This window comes from Pteropus medius, unplaced genomic scaffold (genome assembly GCF_902729225.1).
Source record: "Pteropus medius unplaced genomic scaffold, Ma_sr-lr_union100, whole genome shotgun sequence".
Lineage (NCBI taxonomy): Eukaryota > Metazoa > Chordata > Mammalia > Chiroptera > Pteropodidae > Pteropus > Pteropus medius.
In genome coordinates, this window is record NW_024340698.1 from 6,607,961 (window position 1) to 6,635,449 (window position 27,489).

The 27,489-nt window shown below is 34.5% G+C and overlaps 1 protein-coding gene across 3 annotated transcripts in view; it reads right to left on the reverse strand.

Annotated features, from left to right (window-relative positions):
- Window positions 1-12,035: 12,035 nt before the first annotated feature.
- PHF6 (PHD finger protein 6) overlaps window positions 12,036-27,489 on the reverse strand; it is a 42,418-nt gene continuing 26,964 nt past the window's right edge. For 2 of the 3 annotated variants that reach the window (XM_039875198.1, XM_039875200.1), the window contains exons 7-11: window positions 27,206-27,349; window positions 25,794-25,898; window positions 23,116-23,249; window positions 15,474-15,603; window positions 12,036-15,154 (exon numbers count right to left, since the gene is read on the reverse strand). In XM_039875198.1, the coding sequence (XP_039731132.1) occupies window positions 15,474-15,603; window positions 23,116-23,249; window positions 25,794-25,898; window positions 27,206-27,349 (513 nt within the window). In that variant the 3' untranslated portion in view covers window positions 12,036-15,154. The remainder of the gene's footprint in view (window positions 15,155-15,473; window positions 15,604-23,115; window positions 23,250-25,793; window positions 25,899-27,205; window positions 27,350-27,489) is intronic. The other variant, XM_039875199.1, reaches the window with a different exon arrangement.

Below are 27,489 nucleotides of genomic sequence, written 5' to 3' on the forward strand. Positions count from 1 at the left end.
TAATGAACCATTAGTAGCATTACTGCTTTGTTGCTCAAATTGCCTAAGTTTTGGCTAAGAGTCTTTCTATGTTGGCTCCTGTGTCTTAGATTTTGCCTATCATTCTTCGTGCATTTCCTTAATTTCTGGCACCACAGGATACTCTAGGCTCATCTTGTACTTTCCTTGCCCTAGCCTTGGAATCTGCCGTTTTTCCAAAGAGCCCAGATTCCTTTTATTGGAGACCGGTATTAGAAACGAGCTCTGGGCACTAGGTTATATTATTTAAATCATAATGGTAAAAATCAACAATGTCTTGTAAAGCTTTTTAAGAGTAATGATATTTTTAAAACTAAGGTTTAAATTTTAAATAATCCCATCTATCGTTATTTAGTATGTCTATGTACGTTTACATTTGTATATTTAAATATTAAAATATGTATATATTGAGGTATGTTAAATTCCTTTTTGAAAAGAAAACCTTATGTATGACAGAATTAATAGCTCATAAAAACTGTGCACTGAGTGTACAATTTGTTCACAATGTGAGGCAACAAAGAATTACTTTCTACAAAGAAAGCAGAGGTGTTGCCTTATCCAACTCAAAAAAGGTCTACCAACTTTCCTGCTTATATGCTACATTTGAATGTTTCTACTACAGACAAATGTAGAAAAATCAGCAAAATCAGCAAATAAAGAGTAAGAGTTCCTCACTTCTAGAGAAGCTAAAATCCCTAAGGTTATGTTACCTTCTGTTGAGGTTTTCAGAAAGCATTGCTTCTTTTGTTATTAATATAGCTAAGGCTGTAGCTACTTGGGGTTCTCAGGTACCCGTATGCCAACAGGACATCTCTTTCTAACAATGTCACTCTTCTCTAGGATCAGGTCCCAAATTCAGAATAAAACTGACAAGGTAGCTTACACTCAAACCATCTTTAGCACTTTCCTAGATGGCAGCTAGCACCAGAGGCTTGCTCCCTCATCTCCTGACTCACAACCTGACATCTGTGACATCATAAGCAGAAGGGGTGAGGGAGGGATGTGTTAGAAATAATTATGTATGATAAATATGCTTCATATATTTTTAATGTGCTCAACAGTAAACTGTCTTATAGTTCAGGCTCACAGTGCTGGGAAAGTTGTAAGTCAAAGACAAGAAGCTCCAGTTACTTTAGGTTAATTTTGTATAGGTCAAGTATGACTACAGGAAATTGTATGTCTTTCCAAGCAGGGTAATGACATATTTACATTCATGTGTACGGGCTAACAAGGTGACTGTTAACAATTTGACTCCCAAAGATTTTATTGCTGAGTTTAAAATAGCTCTGTTGCTTGATAATGATTATAGCACATACTGTACAGGACAGATTTTAATATCTCGAAGATTTACCAAGGCCTTTTCTGTTCACAATGTTCTTACTTCAGGGTTACCATACAGCAAGTAAATAATTACAGGTAGGTCCATTCACTTGTGTACTATTTCTAATAAAGTATTCCATTTTCCTCCATTCTGACACTTTTGGTTACTATAATAAATGAAACAACCATTTGGTCTTCCAACAGGTGGTCTCTGCTCTCCCTTCACGTTTGTCTAAACGTCCCTGCTATTAGATAGAGCTGTGCTGTTCAATATAATAGCCACTAACCACATGCAATTATTTAAATCTAAGCTTAAATGAATTAAAGTGAAATAAAATAAAAAATTTGATTCCTCAGCCCTACCAGCCACATTTCAAATGCTCAATAGCCACTTGTGGCTAGTGACTACTGTATTAGACAGCACACACATAGAACATTTCCATCACTGTACAAAGTTCTGTAGGACAGCTCTGGACTAGAAGTGGCTGTTCTGGAAGGAATGACAAAGAACAGTCTCAGAGCCTCTGTAGGAAGGACTCTATTAGAAGCAGGCTTCTTGGTGTCAGCTGATATTGCTATCAGGTGCATAAAACTGAAAGGCTGTGCCAGTGCACCTAAGACTCAGGATTTCTAGGACAATTTTAGCCTAGAGGCAGATGACTTCGCAAAAGTGGAAAATGAAATAGGGCTGAGTTAAAGTGATGAGAAATTTAGTTGCAGCTATCTTAGAATCTTACAGGAATTGTTTTTAATGTTCTATTTTCCAACAGGCATAGACAAAGCCCCTTACTTTTTTGCTCCATTTCAACCCTCAGTATAGCAGGCTGTATCAGTGCCATTGGGATAAAGACATTTGCTCCGAAATTCATTACCAGTGGACTTCCAACCTAAACCTAAATTTCTAAACTAAAAGCAAACTTTCCCTGACTGGTATGTTATTTCGATGATCTGATTTGTAGAGGGGGTGCTCTTAAGGAAAAACTTCTAAGGGAGGAATAGAAGCAGGATAGAGAAAGGAAGAGAGCTGAGGAAGGATATGGCTTCAGGCAACATCTAGCCCTGGCCTGATCCACATGGGGAAAAAAAAAAACTGCAGTAGTTCTACCTTGAGACACGAACAAGGATTTTGTATCCTGGTATCATTGGCTACCTAGGAAGAAGGGGAATGTAGTCTCCTAGGCTCCCATCAGGCAAGGTAAGAAACCAGATGTCACAGGTGTAAAGGGGCTTGGGCACAGCATCAACAGCATCTACCACACCCAGGTCCATAGGCTACATGAAATAGCTACCAGTGAAAATGTGGTATCATGGGATTTTCTTGGGAAACACTTTCCTAATGTAGGAAACTACTTTGGAGGAATATTATCAGCATGAATATAAATAATGTTAATAATGACTGTTACTATATAATTAAGACTACATCTAATTTCCACCATTTGTTAGAAATTTAATAATTCATTTGCACTGGCAGCTACTTCATAATGTTTAGCTGAATCCAGGTAAAATTCTAAAACTTACATGTAGAGAAACATTTCTACTCAACTTTGTGTGTTGACTTATAAAGGCATACCAGCTGACAAATGTGATATTATTTAGCAATTGTATTTTATCTCTATTATTTTCATTGTATGTCTTCATATTCCTAAATGCATTTGGGGAGATGAAATTAGTATAAAACTAGATTAATAAGCATCTAATTACCGTCTATTAGAATTGCCTGTATCACATATAATATAGGGAAAGTAATTACATAAAGTAAATTTTGACCTTAAGACGACTTCAAGCAAAATCTCGAGAACTTGTGTTTGCTTCTCCCTCTAGCTCCCCAAATCTGTAGAAATTTAAGTAAGAATAGCAAACATTTAAATAGCACTTACCATTGGAGAAATTTAAACACTGGATGTTTGAAGACACTAGAGAATTGGTGTTAAAAATCAAGGGGGTTCAATAATAGTGCAGACATACTTTATTTTATTGTGCTTTGCATATGTTGCGTTTTTTTACAAATTGAAGGTTTGTGGCAACCCTGCATTGAGCCAAATCTATCGGCTCCATTTTCTAACAGCATTTGCTTACTTTGTGCCATATTTTGGTAATTCTTGCAATATTTCAAACAATTCATTTATATTTGTTATGATCTGTGATCAGTCAGCGGCCATCAACTTCAAGGCAAGACCCTCCACCAACAAAAAGATTACAACTTGCTGAAGGCTCAGATGATGGTTAGCATTTTATTTAGCATAATGCATTTTTAAATTAAGGTATGTACATTGTCTTTTTAGACACAATGCTATTACACACTTAATAGACTACATTATAAATATAACTTTTATATGCACTGGGAAACCAAAAAATTCATGACTCACTTGATTGGGATATTTGCTTTATTGTGGTTGTCTGGAACAAAACCCTCAAAATCTCTGAGGTATGCCTGTATTGTGATTGTATTTTTTAAAAGGCTTCGTGTTTTATTATATATAATATATATATATATATATAAATTTATATATATAAATATAAATATATATATATTTTATATATAATGATATGATGTGATGTCTGGAATTTGCTTCAAAATAAATCATGGTGTGGGAAAAGAATCGATAGGTAGGGGTATATATGAAACAAGATTGGAAATTAGTTGATTATTCATGAAGCTGGATTATATGTTCATGGTAAGAATATTTCTACAGGGCATTTAGCAATATGAATTAATGGACTTTTAAAAAATGTGCACAGAACTTTGACTTGAAAATTTCTGTTTAGAAATTTATCTTGAGATAATCAGAAAAGGGCAGAAAACTATATGTATAAGAATGTCATCTCAGTATTTTCTTTTCAGACTTTTGTTTCCCATGCATCCTTTAAGAAAAGAATGTTACATTAATGAAATTTAAAAAGAAGCTAAGGTAGATGAGGACATGAGATACAAACGAAACAAAACAGTGACAGCTGAATGGTTAAAACCACTCACAAGCTCAATTTCCTATTTGGGGTGTACTTCAGTGGAAAAGGTTGGGAATCACTCTGATTCCAAATCACCTAATTCCTGAATGGGGAAGGACAGAGTTCTCTCTAGACTACCTAAGCCAATTATAGTTTATACTCTTTTTGTTCAGATGTGGTGCCTTAGAAAATATCCTGATGACTCCCTAAGACTTATCTCCAGGTCACTGAATTTAGACCTTCTTCAAGCTCCCTTAGTTAAGAGCTGCTGTTTCTCCTGGTGTGTTTAACTTTTTAAAAAACAATGATAAGTTCAAAATTATAGTAACATTCCAAGAACAGTATAAAGAACTCCTGTATTCCTTCACTAAAATTTACCAACTTGCAACATTTTGCCCATTTTATCTCTTTTTATACGCACATACACTCTTTTTTCTGAACCAGTTAAAATGTAGACCTAACACCTTCTACACCTAAACACTTCGGTATGTTTTTTCTAAGAATAAGGATATTCTCTTATATAACTACAATGATCAAAATCAGAAAATTAACATTGACACAATATCATCTAATACACAATACAAATTTATATTTAGTTAAAAGTCCCCCAAATGTCCTTCATAGCAAGAATTTTTCTGAACCAGTATCCAGTTCAGGATTGTGCATTACTTTTAGTTGTCATGTCTCATTAGTCACCTTTAATCTGGAACAGTTCTTCAGTCTTTGTTTTTTAAGACACAGACATTTTTGGAAGACTACAGGTCAGTTGTTTTGTAGAACAGTCTCCAACCTGGGGTTCTCTGCTGTTTCTTCATGATTAGATCAGAACTGTTTGCAAAAGCAAAACAGCAACAAAAAACCCCAGAAACATCTTAACTGTCTAATGATAAGGAAATGGTTAAAGAAACTATAGTACAGCCACAAAATGGAACATTATGTAACGAATAAGGATGATAGAATATATTTACTGACTTGAAGATATTCCAATTTTTAAATGAAAAAAAAAGAATACAACTTATTAGGTATAAGCCATTTTATACAATTTACATATATGCTTAGAAACCTTTGAAGAATTTACAGAAGATATAATTGTGACCTATGATTTGTAGGATTATGAGAGATTTAAAATTTTTATTTTTACCTATCTGTATTTTCTAATTTTGGTATAATGACCATCAACTCTGAATAATGAAAATATTTTAAAAACTTTTTAAAGTGACAAGATAGTTTTGTTTTTATATCTGCAGGATCACTGTGTGGGAAAGGGAAGTTATTACTTTTCTAAAAAAAAAAAAGAATAAAAAGCACTGTTATCTACCATGAACCATCTAATTTCCCTTAAAATCACTTTATCTCATTTGCTCTTTAAGAAAACCTGGTGGTTTAAGGGTTATTATCCTCATTTTGACAGATAGGGTGGGGGCTGAGGCTGAGAGAGGAGACCTTGCTCAAGAGTTAATGTTTACTAGTGTGGCAAAACTAGGAATCAAATGGAGGACTTTCAGACCATAAAGACCTAGTTTATCCACCTCACAATGCTACCATGTGGCTATTTTCCAGCTCTCTGCTGCCTGACTCCATCTAGATATGGGGCTTGAGATTTTGACTAAAATTCCCCAGCTTTTGGTCTCACCGTCACACTTCTGGTGATTTTCATAGGTTTTATAAGTAGGCTTATGCCTTAAGTTTTATTTTTTCTACGAAACAGGAATTATATGTATATATTTATGTACATAAATGCATTTTGCTTTCAGATGTACTTCAAGTTTTGAGTTCCCTTTACCATGTGATATTTTTCACAAACAAGTTGGTTGGTTAATCAGCTCCATTACCTCTTGATACCACTGGCCTCAACTTGTTACTCTCTTTCCCTTCCACCCTTTTACCTCCCTGGTGCCTACAGTTCACCCGACCCTTATATCTGATGGTCTTTCTTTTCCCAAAGAAAGACCAGATTTTGCATAGATCTCTATTAAATCTCTCCTAGTGGGTAGGGAGTAGGTACATAGTCCATGTAGAGTCCCAGCCAATAGAAGGAATTTTCAATCTTGCTCCTGTTATCTGATGTGTTATTTTTATTCTTGGGTCATTTGCAAAAGCAGATTAGCAGAGGACCAAGTGATGCCTGCTTGAACTGTCAGGGGCATTAGAGTCAAGAAGTCAAGGAAGAACTGAAAAGCACATTTTGGCTTTAGCAACAGTTACCTATGTACTTTGCTGGACGGGTTTTAGTGTAGTTGAGAAGTGGAGAGGTGTAGACAGAAGTGAGAGCAGTGAGAGCTGAGGAATGGTTAATGAAAATAAAGAAGTGGGGACATCAAGTGGGGACTTGACATTTTTTTAAATTTATTTTTTATGGTGACATTGGTTAACGAAATCCAATGTTTCAGCTGTACACTTTAACAGTAAGGCATATATATATATATTTACACAGAGTGTAACAGTAAGGCATATATATATATATTTACACTCTGTGTTCACCTCCCACAGTTAGATTTCTTTCTGTCACCACATATTTGACCCCCTTTACCCCGTCTACCTCCCTTCTCCCCTCTTCCCACTACCCTCTGGTAACCACTAGTCTATTGTCCATGTCCATGAGACTCTAGAGTTTGTCCTGTTCATTTGACTTGACTTTTAAGACAATTATATGAGGAGGAGAGAAATAGGTTAAGACTAGAGGGGAACACAGGAACAAGGGAAAGTGTATCAGGGGATGGGAGAATCTTAAATCTGTGTTCCCTCTCTTAATCCTCACAAGTCTATGCATGGAGTACTATTTTAGCCTGCATTTTAAAGATAACAGAAGTGGACAGAGATCCAGTAAGTTAATCAAGGTTACATGGAATCTGAAGAAAGGCCAATGAAATCTAGAGTCCATATGCTTATGTTTGTTAATAGTTACTAAGTATAATGGGAAGGGCAATTAAGGAAAAAAAGATGAAGACTGACGTGGAGAACTTGAGACTAAACACCAATATTTGTGGTGGTGTCGGTCTGCATTGTTGTGTTTTCTTCTAGCAAGTCATCTTCCCTAGATGTAAGGGTGGGATGAACTCTAGGCACAGGGGAGGTAAATGGGTGGAAGAAAATTAAGAAAAGTGGGGAGCTGAGGCCAGTTAAGAAGTAATGAAGGTGATTAACCGTCTTATACAAATTGAGTAGTTAAGGAGGCCAATGACTGCCCAATAAAGAAAACGAAGGAACTAAGAGTCTGATGAACATGAGCACCAAGTGGAAGGAGAGGTTAGGAATCTGGGCAAACAATTAAAAAGAAAAACAAACAGTAGAATCCAAATTAGTTTATTAGCAGTAAAAATAGAGAGTATGGATCCAAAAGACAGAGTGATAGATTGAGGAACTTAAGCAAGTAGATGTGGATATCAAAGCAGACAAATTGTTGCCCTATTGACTGATGGTGTCATTACAAATAGATAAAATTCAAGTCAGGATAATTTAGCTTGAAACTCATGCTTGAGTAGTGGTGACAAGTGAGAAAAATACAAGATGGCAAAGACCAGAACACCATGGGATACTTACATCAGGGTGAGAAGAGTCAGGAAATGAATGGTCTTGAAGAGGTGGTACAGATAATAGAAATTAAGATAACAGAGTTTAGATGGAGAAGAGGGAAGATCAAAGGAAAAAAGGATAAGAGGTGAATGTCTCAGGTTTTGTGTCAATCTTTCTAGGAAGTGGACAGTTGGCTGCATTTCCAAGATTCATGGAATGGTGTGACACCAGTTATTAAATGCTATAAAGTTTGCTTAAATCTTCTCTCCTACCATGCGTCTTCCCAAGGGAAAAAAACCCTTTTCCTAAGCAACATATGTTTTCTTTAACCCCTCTCCCTGTGCCCTTGCCCCCACACCCAGCATACTGAATAGCCCCCTAAGCTGTTTGGGCACATGGGATAGGTTGAGATGCTTAAGAACAACTATTCTAAGGGAGGTCCAGAAAGATTTGTATTTGAGGACAATGCCAAAATTCTAGTTCTCTGATCTACAAACTTTCAAGAAATCACTTATCTTTTGTGCTTGCTCTCTGAGAACAAATGACAACCAGGGTCCAAAGAATTACCGCTTCCTGGTAATACTAAATCAATACTAAATATAGAACATAAGCCTATTGGGCTTAAGGATCAGGAACGTTTGAAAATAAACCTTTGTGTGAAATTGTCTGGCTAGCCTCTGAAATAAAAACACCAGCACACTCCATGATGGGTGCAGTTTGAAGTTACAGAAAGAACTCTCTAATGTAGTCATCGTGTTGTGTTGCCCCTTCTTAAAGACTTAATTATTTCATAAATATAAAAAAAGAGTGAAAGGAAACATGATTAAAGGTTGAGTTATTGGTAAAACATTAAAAATTATTTTTGTATAATAGTATATGTCCAATAAATCTTTTTCAAATAAAATAGTTGTTTGGCTACTGTTATAAATACCTAATTAGCACAAAATGTGATTTTGATAATTAGAAAAAAACTAATTCTCATGTGGCATCAATTCATCCTTGACTACATTCAATTTATTCTTTATTTAGAAACTTTCAGGTTGACTGACCAGCATAACTAAATATTTGTGTTACTTTTACTGGCAATTTATTTTCAGACATGCAATTAATTGTTGCTTGAAATCCTTAAACAACAACAACAACAAAAAATCATTTAAGAGCTAAAAAAAATAATTAAATGACCTAAAAGCATGAAACGTACATCAAGTCAAATTTTCTGGTTAGAGTTCGATTTTATTCATACTAGGACAAAACAACAGGTTGAAAAGTAAAATGTTTAAATGGTTTTCTCTAATTTTCATATAACTGACCAGCTGTTAGACAGTCATGATTTGGGAAGTAGGAACCATGATGACAGATAAAAGTCATAGGAATTTTTCAACAAACAGTATACAACTCCTTCAAGTGCACTAAACCAAGCAACATATGACCCTGGACACACAGAGAAGCAGATCCATCTGGCATCCATGAACAGCTATAAGGTATCTGTTACCTTTCAGAAAGCAGAAGGGAGATGATTCACCACTTAATACTATTAATAATACATACGAAACAAGACCTTTTGACTTAAACTTTTCAAACATGGGATACAGTGTTGTTTCTCAAAGATAACTCACATTCCACTTTGAGATATAGTCTATATGGCCTTTATAACAAAATCAAAACCTCATAGAATTTTTTATAGAGTGTCTTTTTGCTTTGTTTTGTTTTTTAAAAAGGTACCATACCTCTTTCCATGAAAAAGCACTCCTTTGGAGTGGGGCAGCAGGGAAGCTTAATCTCTAGAGACAGACTTTTAAATTGGTACGCATTTTTTGGATGGTGATTTTAATCAATACTTTAAATGTACATACCCTTTACTTAGCAGTTCCACTTCTGGAAATTAAGCCTAAGAAATTACTTAAGGACATGGAGATCTATGTGAGATTGGATAGAACAATTCCAGTTCATCCATATGCTGCAATACCATGGAGCTGCTACACAGAATGTGAGAAATCTAGTTGTACTGACACCTTATAGTGCTGTTCAAGTGAAAAAGACAAGGTGCAGGACTGTAGGTAAAACATGATCCTATTTATGCTAAAAAAAGTGTTTACATTATATATGTACACAAGCATTTAGAAGGATACTCATCAAATACTGGGGAGTAGGCTTGTGGTGGAGGAGGAAATTTTCACATTTTGCTTTATGTATCTTTAATTTTGTATAATAAACATATTACTTTTTAAAAACTGAGGTAAAATTCACATAACATAAAATTCACCCTTTAAAGTGTATAATTTGTGGCTTTTAGTATATTCACAAAGTTGTATAACTATCACCACTATCTAATTCCAGATGTTTTCATCACCCCAAAAAAGAAACCCCATACCTGTTAACAGTCACTTCTTATGCCCCGCTCTCCGCAGCCCCTGACAGCCATTAATCTGCACTCTATCACTATGGACTTGCCTCTTCTGGACATTTCATATAAATGGAATCAGACAATTATGTGACCCTTTGTGACTGGCTTCTTAGCATAGTTTCTAAGGTTGTAGCAGGTATCAGCACAATTCATTTCTTTTTATGGCTATTTATGAGTTTTATAAATAAGTAGGAAGGCAGGTAATAGCTGATTTTAAAAATACTCAAAAACAGTAAAACTTACCCTTCTGGACAAATCACTTTATAAAAACTCAACAGCTCTAATTCCAGTATCCATATTAAACTACAGTTTATTTTCATCTCCCTGCTCTTAACACTCCCTTGAATATATGCTCTCAGGTCCAATTTTAAAAGTTGCTCCTTCAAACAGTATTGTTTTTGTGTCTGTTTATTAGACTATTATCATTCACATAGCAGAACTATTTAGCTCTTTGCTCAGCTGCATCTTCCCTATCTCCTTGCCACTGCTCCTACCTCCAACACAAAATCACATTTATAGCCACAGAGTGGTACAGACAAAGGTATAATTTGGATGTTTATGGATCTCCTATCTTTTGACAAGAATCCAGGTCTGACTGACTGAATGCAGTACACTAACCATATAGAGAATATGTCTGCTGCAGTGTAACACTTTAAAATGCTATATCATTGTGGGATGAGGTGGCTCAGTGGTTAAGGCGATGGGCTGCTAATATGCGATCATTAACTTTCTTAGTAACTAGTGTTTTATAGTTTTCATCTTCTGAATAAAAATCGAGGATAAATTTTTGCCTTACTTTCTTAATGTAGTTATCTCATTATCTGAACAAGGCAAAATTATGTAACATTCCTTGATATACGAAGCAGCACTGTATCCCCAAAATTGAGGACAGTAATATATAAATTTAAGAGGGATTGGGGTTTTCCCTTAAAAAGATAGACCGGCCATTTGCTGGCCATATAATTTTTTCAGGAAATTCTACCAGGTTTATGCTTTAACATGACTTCAGCAACTGCTGATGACTGCAGCTGAAAAACAAAACAAAACAAAACAAAACAGAACAAAACAAAAAAGCCCAGCTGTCAATAGTTCAATTAGCTAAAAATCCCCCACATAACTCCCTTCTCTCCATATTTTTGTGGTGGCAATTAAAATGAAATGAAGTAATGGATATTACACACACACCCCCATCCCACCCCACCCCGAGCACTAGTAGGTAAGATATGCAGTAAAACACACCATCCTATAGTTCCAGCATTATCAGAACCTGTTGCTTGATTTTTTTCCCTCTTGAGTAGGAAAGTAGGTTAGGAATTATGTGTATGGAATGAGCATATTCCACTAATTAAAACTTTGATTTCTGCCCTGGATATGAGCACCTCAATATATGAGCACGGTACTAGAATTAAGCTGTCCATGGTAAGGAAAATAAATTTAAATCTATAAGCTAGAATCCTCTTATGACAAAGATATCAATCCTGTACCCTTATTACTAATCACTTTTGGTTTATCTTCAAAATTACCTTTATATAGGTTCCAGAGAATGCGATTTAGGCCATAGGTATCTAAATCATGTAATAATAAGAGAACCAAGATGTAATGCAGTTCTACTGTACTTGAAAAGACCGCTGTTTCGCTCCATGATAAAACCTTTTATGTTGTGAAACTGAACTAAACTCGAATTCACATTTTGTCTCTCCTACTTGTTTAACACGTTATTAAGCAAACTAGGCATTTTACCTTGAAATAAAACAAGACTAAAAGGAACACAATACTATGCTGTTACAAATAAGCTTCATTATACCCTTTTACAAAAAAGACATACATACAAACATGAAAGTCATAACTCATTTATTGAATGAATAGTATATGCAAGAATACCAATAAAAGGAAACTAATACTACAAACTACAATTTTGAAAATAAAGCCAATATAACAGGAACAAAATATACATAACATGAGAGGAATGTTTGATTTTGACTCATAATGCATTCCTTATCTTTACAATTAACCTAAATGTCTGTTAGAACAAAACTGTAGAGCTTGGTCAAACTTCAGCGCTTTTTAAAAAAGCAACAACATTCTAGAACATTTTTCTTTTGCTTTGAGATATTTAAGATTCACACATTTGTTCAAGTACATAGATTCTGATTCAACAGTAGATCTACATATCTTGTCATTCTCTTGATATCTTGAGTATCGTGTACTCCTGAGCAAGTACTATCTGAAATTCTAAAATTGTTGATTTTTGAAATAAAATGTATTTCGGTTGTGGGTTTTTAATAAATCGAGATGAAAGTAAAATTCACTTCCCCCTCCCCCCTCCCCCTAGGAACAAAGAGCTCTTATTAAAGTATAGAAACTCAAGTCTATCTTTCTACTCTAAAGAACATTTCTTACTAACATTTCTGGTAAGGCAATAAATGCTCCAGAATAATCTTCAATATACGCTTGCAATGATTACACTGTTTAATATCAATAACAAAAACGAAAGAAAAAAGGAAAAAAGAAAAAAGGAAAACAGTAAAGATGCTTCAAAATTTCAAGCTAAAATATGCATAAAAGACAGTCATGGCAGTATTTTTTGAAATGATGTAAATGTTATATACTTATCAAATAATGTCATGCTTATTAAAACTACAGTTAAGGACTTAAGAGATGAACAGTAAATACACTGCTGAGGTCCATTTTTCTAAATATTCATACCACAATGTAATTACTACCCAGAAGATGATGATGCTACTTGAGAACATAAGTACTGTACAATTTTTACATTGTAAGGCACTTTTACTCAGCATGTGACGAAAACATAGATAGAAAAACAAAATATCGGCGGTTTACAACCAAACATGATTTTTCATGTGACTTCAATTTACATTTTAATTTTTAATGAAAGACTATTTAGCCAATCACACCACAGTGAGAAAAATAGGTAGCCAGCCACTTACCTAGCCAACCAAAAGGTAAAAGTGCTATTCTGGTTGCTAGTGGCAGAAAGGGTTGAAGAAACCCATACAAAAATCATACACTTTATTACATAACAAATCCATCAACTGACAGCTATAGTATTTGAAGTCCATTATGTGATTATTGACTGGCCATTATTACCCCTGGCACCTTCTATTTTTCCTAAAAACATCATTACAGTAGTTGTCCAAAAATGAAGGTGCTCTATAGTTCCACGGGTAAATCAATGGCACACAATGTAAAAATGATCTAGACACAGTGATTCAAAGATTTAAAATAACGGGTTTCAAGCTGTTGTAAGGAAATAAAGTACAGATCCTTTGGGAAAAGTCACATAGCTTGGTAAACAAACATCTAGATCTGTCGTTGCACTTCAAGTCACGGTGAATTTTGAAAATTCATCACATACACACAAAGAAACCCAATGGCATATTTAGAGCAAGAAGAGAAAAACATATAGGGAAGACAACTCACTACTAAAGCTAGTTTCCTTCTAAAAATAATAAAAGATGATTAAAATAAAGCAATCGAGTCCCTTGATTTAAGTAAATGTGTGAATACACACTTGACAAATATGACTTTAAGGGACTAGCAGTTAAAAAAAAATCAGTCATTAAGCACAGTGTAATTTTCCACCTGTTACATTTTTAAAATGCTTTTCCATAAGCTGTAGAATATCTTGATGTGCAGTCAAGTTAACATGATTATTTGCCTGCTGATTTAATTTAATTAACTAATAATTCAATGATCAGAATCCCTACCCTTGATAAATGAGGTGCTATGGTAATATTAGGCAGACCACAACTAAAGTTTTTTGGTTTTGCCATGAAGAAATATATAAATGTGCTTCAGCAAGTAAGTGGAAGAAAATAACACTAGCTAGAAATGCCAGTGTGAAAATCCTTTCTAAAATGCTGGGTTCTTAGGCTTTGAGAAACAATTCTGATGATCAATAGTACAACAGCAAGCCCTACCAGAGGAAAAGTAGGGCACAAAAGCCTATTTACTAGATAAGCAAAGCACTGAATGAAACATTAAAAACATTAAATAAAGTTTCTAAAATAGTGGTCACAAAATTAAAAATAAATACTGTTTTATGCGAAGACTGTTTTTTTACTCCTAGAGCACATGAGACCTCCTTACATACTTTGGGCCAATATAAGAAGTGTTCCACACAACACGGCACTTGAGAGGAACAGGTTTCAGACATGGTGGCTAAAGTCCTTAGTGAGTCTTAAAGAGGTTTAATTTGCTGTCGCCAAATGTTAGTTTAAACTCGAAAGGATCCAATCATTTTGCTAGAAGCTCTTTGTATGACATGAAAAGAAAAGAGGTTTACTGTCAAGATAATTTTGGCATAAGCACTGGAGCTCATAGCTTATAATCACCAGTTGCCCAAGTCCATGCTGGTCAGTGAGAACAACTTTAACAGGAACCAAATGAAAAGCTTAGCACACTTCTTGGAAGAGATTTTAAGCATTTGCTGTCAAAGCCAAGGGAAAAATAAAGTTCTCTTCATTTCTAGCCTCCATTACTTGCGTGTGAAAAAAAATTCCACAAATTCCCACATGTTGCCACCAGAGGCGTGTTTGCACTGTTAAGTGAAATCTGCTTATACTTTCCTTTGAGTATGAATCCACTAAGCAAACTTAGACACTCTAAACAGCAGAACTTTGTTCGGTCCAGAAATATAGCTTACTTCATTTCAATGTCTGCTTTAACTGTTGACACTATACACAGGGTTAATAGTGTTTCAATCGCTTCCCAGAAACTGCAAACTACAGCTACGTAATATCAACATGTCAAACTCTGCCATCTAGTGAAGAAGGCTCATAAAACAAGACGTTTTTAGGCAGTTCAATGAAGGATCTAAGAGTTGGGCAGTAAAAAGTTACAAACCCTTTTTGAGTTTAGAAAACAGTGAAAAAAGAATAGTAGTTATGGATGTCTTATTCATTCCCAGTTTTCTAACTCTGTCCCATGAACCTGTTTAAAAGATGATAAAAAAATGTAAAATATGATGCTTGAGGGGAACACAATAAATATAATGTTATTGGGGAGCGAGAATATCTTACTGATTTGACATTACAACTACATTTATTGATAAATTGGATAGCTTGTTTTTATTGTTACAAAATCAGCTAGTTTAAAAAACTGCAAGCCTACACAATCCTCAGTATTCTAGTAACATGCTTAACTAAACACAATAGCATTAAAAAATCATACTGCACACCATTAATTCAACATGTTTTTATCAATGTGTATTGTATTCTGACAACAGATCCGATATAATTAACTTTCATACCTAGTTTCCATTAAGTTGCTGCTGAGTTAGTTGTTGCTGATCAATTTCTAATTTTCCCCGGCTTTTACTCTCTCGTTCCTCATCTTCTTCATCTCTCTCATCATTTCCACTATGATTTTTACAATACAGTCTACAATGATGAAAGATAAAAATCTCAAAATGTTTTGTCACCGTTGATGAGAATATATTTATGTCATTAGTGGATGAGGCTGGTACCCATTTAAAATATGAGTTTCCTCATCCACACTTAAAAACACCCCACAATCAGTTATAGGTCCATTTCTATCTAAAAGATGGGAAAGCACTCTATTACTGAGATATTAAAAGTCCATCTGAAATAAAACCTCTGGTTTAGGATGAAAGTTACCACATATGCCCAAATATAAAGCACTTCCTCATTTTGCCCAATAAAATTTTAAAAAAAGTTTTTGGACAACCTGAAAATATCAATTTTCAGGTATACAGATGAAATAATCAAATTCTGTAATGTTTCATATACATTATTTAAAAGCACACTTCAAGAAATTATATTCTCTCTCTATATTACTGCTTTCTGCTCAGATTTCATGCGACAAGATTTTTCAAACTCTTCAAATGCCTTTTTATTAGTAGTGTCCTGATCTTCATTAGAATACCTTTAGGAGTCACCTGATGTGTTTTTCCAGAAACTGCATTTGGCTATCTCTCTCTTAATCTAGACTGGTTCCTTTGACTTTTTTCCCATGACACTGACTTTTAGGAAGAGTTGTATCAGTTACCTTGTCAGCTACACCACATTCTGGATTTGTCTGTGGTACTATTGTATTTGGTTTTCCCTCACTGCATATTTCCTATAAACTGGAAATAAGGTCTAAGGGTTTGGTTAGCTTTAGATTCAACTTTCGCTCTTTTTTTTTTTTTTTGCTACAGGATACTTTGTAGGCAATCCTGCATACTTCAGAAGGCATGAAATTTCAAAATGCCCCAGTTTAGTGATGTTGTTTGATCATTTGGTTAAGGTGGTGGTGATGGCCAGATTTGTCCATTGTAAAGGTAGGTTTTCCCCTTTAAAATTAGCAAATAGTCTCTGGAATGATACTTTGACAGCATGAAGTTCCAACAACCTTTTATTTGGATATATACATTATATACTTGAAATTCATTGTTTTTCATGAAAACAGCAATGCAGGTGATTTTAGAAAACAGTTTAGGCCACTTTAATATATACACACTGATATATTTTTATAGTTAACAACTCCCCACTATAATCAAAGGGTGGGCTAATCTGACCTCAGTTTTAGGTCATTTACAATCATCCAAATAATGATGTTTTGGTTAATGATGGACTGCATACACGACAGTGATCTCATAAGATTATAATGGAGTTGAAAATTCCTATTACCTAGTGACATCATAGCCATCATAACATTTTAATGCAATGCATTACTCACGTTTGTGGTGATGCTGTGTAAACAAACCTGCACTGCCAAACATATAAAAGTATAGCATGTATAACTATGTACAGTACATGATACTTGATGATATACATTTTGTTAATTTAGAGTGTACCCTTTCTATTTATAAAAAAAGTTTGCTGTAACAGTATGCTGTGTTATGCCAGCAGTAGCCGCATATATCCCATGTCTACTGCATTTCTTGATTGCATCGTTTTCTCTTATGTTTGATTTAAGCTCGTGATCATTTGTAGGGTAACATGCTGTATAGGCTTGTGGCCTAGGAGCAATAGGCTATAACACCTAGGTTTGTGTAAGTACACTCTATGATGTTTGCACAATGACAAAATCGCCTAAAGATGCATTTTTTCAGACCGCATCCCCATTGTTAGGGTGTGCATGACTGTATATACAAGATGACAAGATGAAACTATTCTTTAAAAATGTTCAGTGGATGCCCTCTTGTGGTCAGCAATGGATGAAAGATGATCATATAGTAATTCATCTTCCACAAATGATCTAAAACAAGGTTTAACGTGAGATGTTTCTAACATGTGAGTAGAATAAAGGGCAAGGGTGAGGTTGAGGGGCAACAATAACAACAGACTTCCAGCCTAGTTTTGCTCATTACTCTTATTCTTAAAACATTTAAAATAATTTTCCATGAACTATGGAGAATCTGTACACTTCAAACGCTGCACATTGGGAATCACGTTTTCTTTTTAATCATGAGTTCAAATATCAAGAGTGCGACTCCTACACAGTGCAGCTATGTAGTATCCTCTTGAAAATATAACCTGAATCTACCTAAGCCTTTGACCAACTTACAGTTTATGGGAAATATAGAGGGGTAGAGAAATGAAGTAAATGGCCTCATGAAAGAATAGATAAATCTAGAATGTGGAACTTTTACATGACAAATTATTGGGGTTCTTCAACAAGTAGAGGGGAAAGGCAGGGTGGAGTGGGTATTACTCTATTAAGAGAGACTTAAGAGCTGTATCCATCAATACAATGCAGGGACCTTGTATGTATCGAGATTTCAACAAATCAAGTCTAAAAATACATTTTCAAGACAATTGGGGAAATGTTAAAGTGTACTGAATACGAGATGATACAGAGAACTTACTGTTAATTTAAAAGGGTATAATAATGGCATAGTGATTAGGTAAAGAACACTTATATTTTTAAGAGAGGTACTGATGCAGGGATAAAATGACAAGAAATTTGGTATTCTTCCTTAACATACCTCAGAAAGAAAACAGAAAAACAACTGTGACAATAACTTGTATCTGCTGAGATGGGGAGCTGTTATACTATTCTATTTTTGTATACTTTTGAAAATTTTTATAATAGAGTTTTTTCTAAAAGGATAAGCTCTTTGTTATCAGAAGAAATTTTAATCTTTTTATGGGATTATTTTTCACTGAAGGACTATTTCCCATAGGCCCATTATGTGTCCTTCCCCAATCTAGACACCAAGGCCACAAGTGTTGACTGGTAAAAAAAACAAGATCACTGCTGTCACAGAACTTACTTTTTATGGTGGGAGACTGACATTTTAAAACATATATATTTAAATAGTTTAAAAATATAATAAAAACAGTAAAACGGAACTAAAAAAAATCACTGTATAATATTCCCTTGCCCTTTTAATATGAATATATTCAGGATGCAGAAAGGGCTGGTAAAGAAGGAAAGTCACATGTAGGAAGAAGCCACTTCATTCAGAAATATTTGTCCTTGCATTTTTTCCTATTTGTCTATTCCTCTTTCCCTAAACTACTTGCATATGGACTATCATTTGAAGTCAATGGTCTCTGTGATAAAATAATCTGGACGCTACATTATAAGCAGATTTTAGAAACAAATTTCAATGTGAAAAAATAAAAAGAGCAATTCAAATAATCATGAATGCCAGTGCAAATATTTTTGTTTACAGATGATTACTACGACATAGTTGTCAAATAGTTAAAAAGTAAAAACTACTTAAATGTCTAAAAAAGGAACCAATTAAACTGATATGCCCATGCAATGGAAAAGTATGCAGCCATTAAAATGGTGATGTAAAATTGTTTAATGCCACAGGAAAAAATGTCTTGGGTATCTTAAGTGGAAAACACATTATAAAACAGTGTATATAAGAAAATCTTGTTTTTATAAAATATACGCATATACACAATCTCACAAATGTCTAAAAAAAAATATTCCAAGATTCAAAACTTATTTCTGGTGGGAGAGTTAAAGTTGACATTGTTTTTTTCCCTTATCTAATTTTCCATTTTTCCCCCCAAAATGGATGACTATTATAATAAAAATATCTAAATAAAAATAAAATACATCAATTCTGCATATCTGATTTTAGACGTTTAAAATGGGCTATTATTTTAAAACATTCATAGTTACTTTAATTATGTATTGCTCATAAAAATATCCAAACACCATAGTATGGAGAAGAATATATAATTGCCTCTTCGTCTCTACCCCTAGGCAACAAAAGAGAAGTACCAACTGTTGTTTACTGAGTAAGCTCCTAGAATCTTAGAAATTTTTCTATGTATATAAAAACATACAGATATTTTTGTACACATGTGTGTACATGTGTACTCTTTATATGCTAAAGTAGAATTACAACTTGGTTTTTCCCCTTTACTCTATCATAGAAATACCTCTCCATGACTCTACATGTGGATCTACTTCATTCTTTTACTACTGCACAGTATTCCACTAAATGCATGAACTAAAATTTATTTAAATCTCCTGATGAACATTCTTGTTTTTATTTTTGCTATTGTAGGTAAAAGGTTAACAAAAAACTTTTCCCATTCTGCATGAAAATTTCACCTTTGGTTCACTCTCTGGTTCTGTTCTGCTGGCAACTTAAAATGGGTGTGTTAACTATTTTACTAAGCTATGTTACACACTCAACCCCCGATTGGTAGGCTGTATCCTGATTGGGAGAATTATAAATATTCTGATAAGAAGCCATATTTTCAGTCCTCTTTCAGTGTGATGTAAGCTTAAAATTACCTATGCCTAAATAACTATGTTACAAGAGGTACTGTCTTCGATGGGGCAGGAGGCTTTTAAGCCAGGGTGGATCCAACACCCACTCCTTGTGGATCATGTCTTATTGGACCTCAGTGGTACTGCAGTACTGATCACTTCAAGGACTCCCACAGAAGAGGAATATTTGATGCTGCCCTGAGGGCAAGCTGCATTTCCTGTCTATGGCTTTCTGAGTAGACTGATGCCATCTGTAGTAATCCTGTCCGTCTTTAGTATAGTCCATTCGAAGATGCCCTAGTGGGTACTGCAGTAATCATTAACGATAATGAAACGAAACTTTTTGCACATTTCATCCCTGGCTTGTTGTCTGATCATTTCCCTGAGGTAAATCCCTAGAAGTAGACTAGTAGCAAATGCAATATTTTAAGGTTTGGTCTCCAATGATAAATCGCTCTCCTCAAAAGCTATATGAATTTACATTCTACCTAAACATCCAACGAGAACACTTCTGTCTCCAGAACCTAGCTAACATTAGATAATATGAATCCTACTAATCTTTGCTCACCTGATAGGCAAAATTTGCTATGATCTTGTTTTAATTTGGATTTCCTTCATTACTAATAGGTTGAACAGTTTTTTATGTTCTTATAACCAATCCAGAGCTATTTCTTCTATAAAGTGCCTGTTCATATTCTTTACCTTTTCAATCGGGTTGCATGTTTCTTAATGATTTGAAGTTGTCTTTAGTCTAATTTTAATATAGTCAAATAAAAATTCTGAGGTCCCTATCATACTTAGAAAGGCCTCTATATTTGATTATAGAAAAATTCTCCTCTACTTCCTACTCAGTTTTTTTATGATTAAAAAAAATTGAATCTATCTAGAATCTATTTTGGGGTATAGTCTGAGGTAAGAATCCAAATTATGTTTTCTAAATGGAGAGCCAATTGTATAGATATCAGATACTGAATAATCCATCCAATTCCATCTCCACAGATACAAAATGCTACCGTAATTATTTATAAGATTCCAACAAAGACATGGATCTATTTCTTATGATCTTTGTCACTATGCCAGTACCATACTGTTTTAATTACTTCTGGATTGGTTTTGATATCTAATGGTGGATTTCTCCTCTCAACTGTATTAAAAAATTTTTGGCTGCATGTGATAAAAGACCAGTTGACTACCCCAATATCTCTTTTCTCCCCCTTCCCCCCGTAGTACTCAAGATTTTATTTGGGTAGTAGTGTCACCACTAAGAATACATTTCCCAGCCTCCCTTGGACATGTGACTAAATCCTGACAAATGAAATGCTGAGCAGAACTTCCAAGGCTGATTAAAGAGCAACTCAGCTGGAGGAATAGCTATTTTGTCCTTCCATTTTCCTTCGCTCCTGCTTCTTCCTACTTCCTATGAAAGAAGGCCCCAAAGATGGGAGAGCAGAAGGATAATAATCTGAGTCCCCAATGACAATGAAAAGCTGCCTACCACATTTACTCTTCTAGATAAAACTATTAAAATTTGGATTTCATTAAAATTGTGTTAAACACACTGATTAATTTGGGCAGAATAGGTATCTTTCAATGTTGAGTCTATCCAGGAACATATTTTGACATTCATTTGGGTCCTGTGTAAAATGCTATGTTTTTTAAAGAAAAGGTCTACCTTTAGTGTGCGTGCGATGGGAGGTGGACATTTTTCTTTTATGTATCTAACTAGTTATTACTTGAATCGTTTCTAAAAATTCATCTCATGCAGCAACCTTACAGAATTCATTAATTTTAATAAATTTAGAGTTGATTCCTTTGGATTTTCTTGGTAGACAATGATATCAATAACATCGACAATTTTTTCCCTCTACAGTAAGTATTATACATTTTTCTTCCTTTTCTTATTGCATTGGCTTACCCTCCAGAAGAATGTTGAAAGTAATGTTGGTAGTTGGCACTCTTATCTTGTTTCTGATCTATATATCTTCTAAAAGTAAGGCTGGTCTACAGGTTTTTTGTTTGTTTTTGTTTTAAATGCTATCTTTGTCAGGTTTGGTGTCACAGTTTACGTAAGTTTTACAGAACGAATGCAGTTTTCCATCTTTTGTTATGTGCTGGACCTCTTTAAGTAACATGGGAATTATCTGTTCCTTAAAGGTTTTACAGAACTCGGTAGAAAATCATCTGTACCTTTATTATTAAACGAAGTTTGGCAAATTTTATAATACAACCTTAGCACCTCATGCAGTCACCCAAATGACATGGTGACTGCTTATGTAAACTGCTTTGTACACAGAAGAGTAAACCCTGAGTCGTTGGTTTATTGCATAGTGACAATGTGAGAGTAAGGAAGTACTTCACAATTTGCAAAGGCAAATAAAAAATTCAGGGATCCTTACCAACTTATTCTCCATTCAGTTAAATAAATGGAACCATTATAGATGCACACTGATACCTCTAGCCCAATGTAGCACAGGTAAGTGGAAGACCCATAAAAAAAGCGGATAACATGTAATCCCAAATCTCTAAACCTTACTCTTTCATCATTCTTCCAAGAGTATTTTTTGAATTCTATTATTACAACCCTATCCTAGTCTAAGCTCCCAATCATTCTCACCCGGACCCTCAGCAATAGCCTCATAACTCACCTCCCCCCCTTGCACTCTTGTTTCTCTAACAACGCTCTGCCTAGAACACTTTCCCAACGCCCACATTTCTTTGCCCTTCATGTCTCAGCTTAAGCATTATTTCTGTAGGAAATTCCTAAATATCCTCCCAACTACAGACTGGGTTAGGTCCTCTTTGTTATGTTCTCATAGTGCTTTGTAATGTATCCTTTACATTATGCAGTTTTTAATTGTATATTTAGTTATGTGGCCATTTAATTAATGTCTCTCCCATTAGACTGTAAGCTTCACAAGGGCATGGTCTGTGTCTGTTCTGATCACTACTCTATGCCCAGCTCCTAGCACAATGCCTAGCACATAGTAAGCATGATAAATACTGGCTGAATGAATGCTAATCCAGGGAGGGATGTGTCGTCAGAAGAGTAATGTTAATTGCAGTACTCATTTCTTATATAAAGTCCTTAGTATTTTATACTTGGCTAATACTACCTAAAAATAGTGATCAAGTAAACTAATGTCATCTATTTAAGGGCAGTTACTTATTGACAAGTTTAGGAAAATGGACAATTGTTCTCTTACTTGTAAATTCCTCGTGACATATTTTCAATGTATTTAGCTTTGTCTTGTACTCCACAGTGGTAATGGTAAGTCTTAACACAGGCTTTTATTTCACATCCAATAGTAGCACCGGGCTGACTGCAAAGTGTACATTTCTGTTTAAGGGAAGAGAAAGAATAATCATAAGCAGTATTTCAAAGTTTAGGCAATCTTATATTTTCTATTTTAGCCATATTTCAGCCAAACATTCCAGCTTACAAAGAAAACAGCCAATTTTCTATTGAAAAAGAAGGCACCGAACTTATCGTACAGCAGATATGTTAAATAATGCTGCAATTTAAACCATACTTTGATAGACTTTCTAATATTGTCATCCCCTGATGTTTCCATTATTTAACTGTATGAGCCATCAGAGATCTGACATCTAAACATAAATAAGACACTTCTTAGTACTGCCAAACACAAAAAGAACAATATTCTATATTTTAGAAGTCAGCTTTTCTCCCCGGGATTAGTTCCTTTCCAATTAAAACTGGGAGAAAGAATGAGAAGACACGAAAGCCATTCCCCCCAGAAAGGGATTGCTACCAAGTAAGCAAAAGGGCAGAGGGAGACTGAGGAGGCTGAAACCTTTTCAAGACTTCTCAGTTGGGCCTAGATTGACCTTGCCTCAAAAATGTCCTGAGATTAAAAGATGACTGCTGACCAAAGGGTCTCATAGTCAAGGGAGTTGGAGAAATGCGTTTTAAACAGATTGCTTGATGGCAGAACTTCTCACAGCCTTTTATACAGGAAGGAGAATGAACAGTTCCCAAGTTTACTGAACTCCAGATGCCCTTTATTTTTGGAGGGCTGGGGGGGCATCGTGATGGGCTAATTTCCTTTGGAGCACACGTGAGGGAAATGGTAAGTTAGTGTTTACACTAACATTCAGCAGTGCAGAGGTAAATAAGTTGAGAGGTAAATAAGTCAAGAGAACTGAACTGTTATCCCAGTCACCTAGTTGGACTTTAGCTATATGACACAACATTGCTTTGTATGATATGAAGTGATTTTTTCCCTTATTTTTTTAGCCTATACATTCTGTTTTAAAGGAGTTTCATTTTTAAAAGAATAATCAAAGTATCAATAAACTGAACTAGATTCAAATGGAACAGAGAATATCAACAATCTTGACACCTGCGAAAATGCAGTTCCACAAAGAAAGGGTCATTTCTAATGGATTCAGACAAAGACCATCAATGTCTGAAATCACTAGATGAAAGGCCGAAGGGGAATTTCACAACAGAGGGATCAGCTCACCACCTGAATCCAAGGATCAGACATGGAGTTGTCTGATGTGATAAAATATGGATGATACAGTCTCACCTGTGAAGTATTCTTACCCCCCCAAAATATTAAGACTGAATCTAATCAAGCCTTTACATCTTTCACTTTAAAAGAAAATCCGGTGGGTAGAGGGACAAGTTCAATGGCATCACGACAAAACAAACAGACAAATAAAGCATGTGGGATAGTCTACAGGACAATCAATTCATTTTCTTCAAAAGCCAATGGCATATGACAAAACAAAACCATAAATAACCAACACAGGGAGGAGGGTATGCCCTGTCTCACTGAAGGGATATATAACAACCACATATAACATGTGAGCCTCCTCTGGGTTCTGATTCACACAAATCAACTTAAAAATATAGTTTCGAGACAACTGGGAAAATAACAAATACAAACTGGGTATTAAATGACACTGAGGACTCATTGTTAATTTATAAAGTGTAATGACATTGTGGTTAGGTAAGAAAATGTCCAACTTTTAAGAGATACATACTGAAATATGTAGAGGTGAAATGATATGAAGTCTCAGCTCTGCTTTAAAATACTTCAAGCAACAAGATTAATAGGCATAGATGAAACGAGTGCCGCAAATTCTTGATAACTGATGAGTCAAGGTGATGGATAGACGTGTGTTACTAGTTTTTCTAATTTTGATATGTTTGAAAATTTTCACAATAAAAAAATTCAAAAATTAAAGTCATTTCTAGAGACAATTGCTGTCTTAAAGAAAAGATTTTTGCATTCCATTGACATTTTATAAAATTCATAAACTGTAAAGGAGTAAGTGATCAATAAAGATGCCAATGTTTCTTAAAGCTATTTATTAGTAATTCAGTATGTTTAAAAACACGAAACTTAGGCACATTTTAAAGAAAACTTTAAAGCTATGATAAACATTTTAAAAGACATAACTGCGTATGTGAACTTTAACTAAACAAAAGGCTCTGAAAAAACCTTTTCCTTTTATTAAAAAAAAAGAATGAACAACATGGGGAGGTTCTCAATGCTCTATTAGGGTTATGGAATTTTTCTTTAGGCAAGCTTAAACAATATTAACATTTTAAACTTAATAAGGTGTGTCACATTCACATCTTCATTTATTTTATTAAAAGACTCAAATACTCTGAAATATAAATCTTAGTATAATTCTCTTGAGTAATGAAGTTACATAGAGAGAGGAATAAATTTCAGTAACATCGGCATCCTTTATTATATTACAAATAAGTCAAATATATACTGTACTTTAACATATGAACTATTGTATATTAAATTTTTGATGACTGGATAAATTTGAGATGTGTTCTAAATGTAAAGCAGAAAGTCAGAAGAGAAACGTTGCATAGCATAAATATAAAACCACAGACCATTCTTTTCCCCCGCTTAATCTCCTGAAGTACAGTTTTAATATCAAAATCTCCAAATTCTGCTCTTGATGTTGTTGTGAGCTGGACTGTGCCAGAAGAAAATAACTAGAGAAGAAAAACGCAAGAACATTAACATTCAGAATCCTTTTGAGAAGAAAATTAAACATAATAACAAATGTGTTACAATACTTTAATATCCTGAGAAAGATGACTTTTCCTTAATAATCAAGTACCAATTCAATATTTTTAATATATTCCCATGTCTGATTAAAATATAGCCCATAATAAAGACGATGAAATAAAACTAAGATTGCCAGTTTAGAGCCCAGATTAAATACTTCATTAAACAATGGAGATTTCAGCAGTGGCATGCTGTTATCTCAACTGTTTTATATATCCACAAAGTTTTAAAAAATAGTTTAAATTGGCAAATTTCAACCATAGATGAAGATCAGAATCACCTGGGGATTTCTTTCCCCCAAACCAGACATGTTTGGGATCTACTTCAGGGTGCATTTTTTTTGGAAAAAGCTCCCCAGGTAAAACTAATATACATCTCTGGTTAAGAACCTCTGATATAAACATATATTTTAAAACCTAAAAATTCAAATGTCTAACCACTATGCTGTACACTTGAAACATATAATATTGAATGTCAATTGTAATTGAAAAATCATAAAAAGGGGTGGAGGAGGTAAAGGGGAATAAGAAGTTCAAACTTTCAGGTATAAATCAAATGAGTTATAGGGATGTGGTGTACATCATAGGGAATATAGTCCATAATATTGTGATAGCATCGTACGGTGTCAGATGGTTGCTGGACTTATCATGGTGATCACTTATTTAGGTATATAAATGTTGAATAACTATGGTATACACCTGAAACTAATACAATATTGTATGTTAGCTACATTTTAATAAAAAAAAATTTTAAAAATCATTCAGAACAAAAAAAACAGGTTTATGGATACTATATGGCAGACCTGGATCTAAAGATGCAACGATGTAATTCTTACCCTCAAGGAAATTTAAGTCTATTAGGGAAGAGATGATCAAAAATGAGTAATTGCAATACGGTTTGTGAAGTACAATAAGAGATATTTACTAGGTTATAATGGAGAGCAAACATCTTTGAAGACGAGTTTATAGAGCTGAAATTTTTACTGTATAAAAGAATTAATGAGGGATTATCTGGACTATGGAAACTATAATTAGGATTAATCTAAATGATACTAAATCATAAAGGCTTTATTTTTAAAGATCTAAAGTTTTCTATGAAGATTTGGGAATATAGGATATACTTTCCATAATTATAAACCACTAATGGTGGAGGGAAAGGTGCCATATTTGATTCCTAGCTAAATGCTTTTCAAAAAACGTGGGTTTAAAAGCACAAAAATGAACCAGTTTACCATGCACTTATAATGTGCAGCTGCCTTCTTGGCATTAAATATATGCAGTTTTCCTCTTGCTTCATTTTCTTCCTCTCCTACATGGCAAAATCCACATTTAGGCCTGGTGTCACTAGGGCTGCTTCTGTGTGGAGACCTATCTCTCTGCAAATGTAAAAGAGAAAAAAAAAACTTTAAAAAGATCCATGAAAATATGCTATCAGTACCTTAGGCTTAGTCAACATTTCAAAGGACACGTTTTACCTATAACCACAGGTTAAATGAAACATTTAATGAAAAGTAAG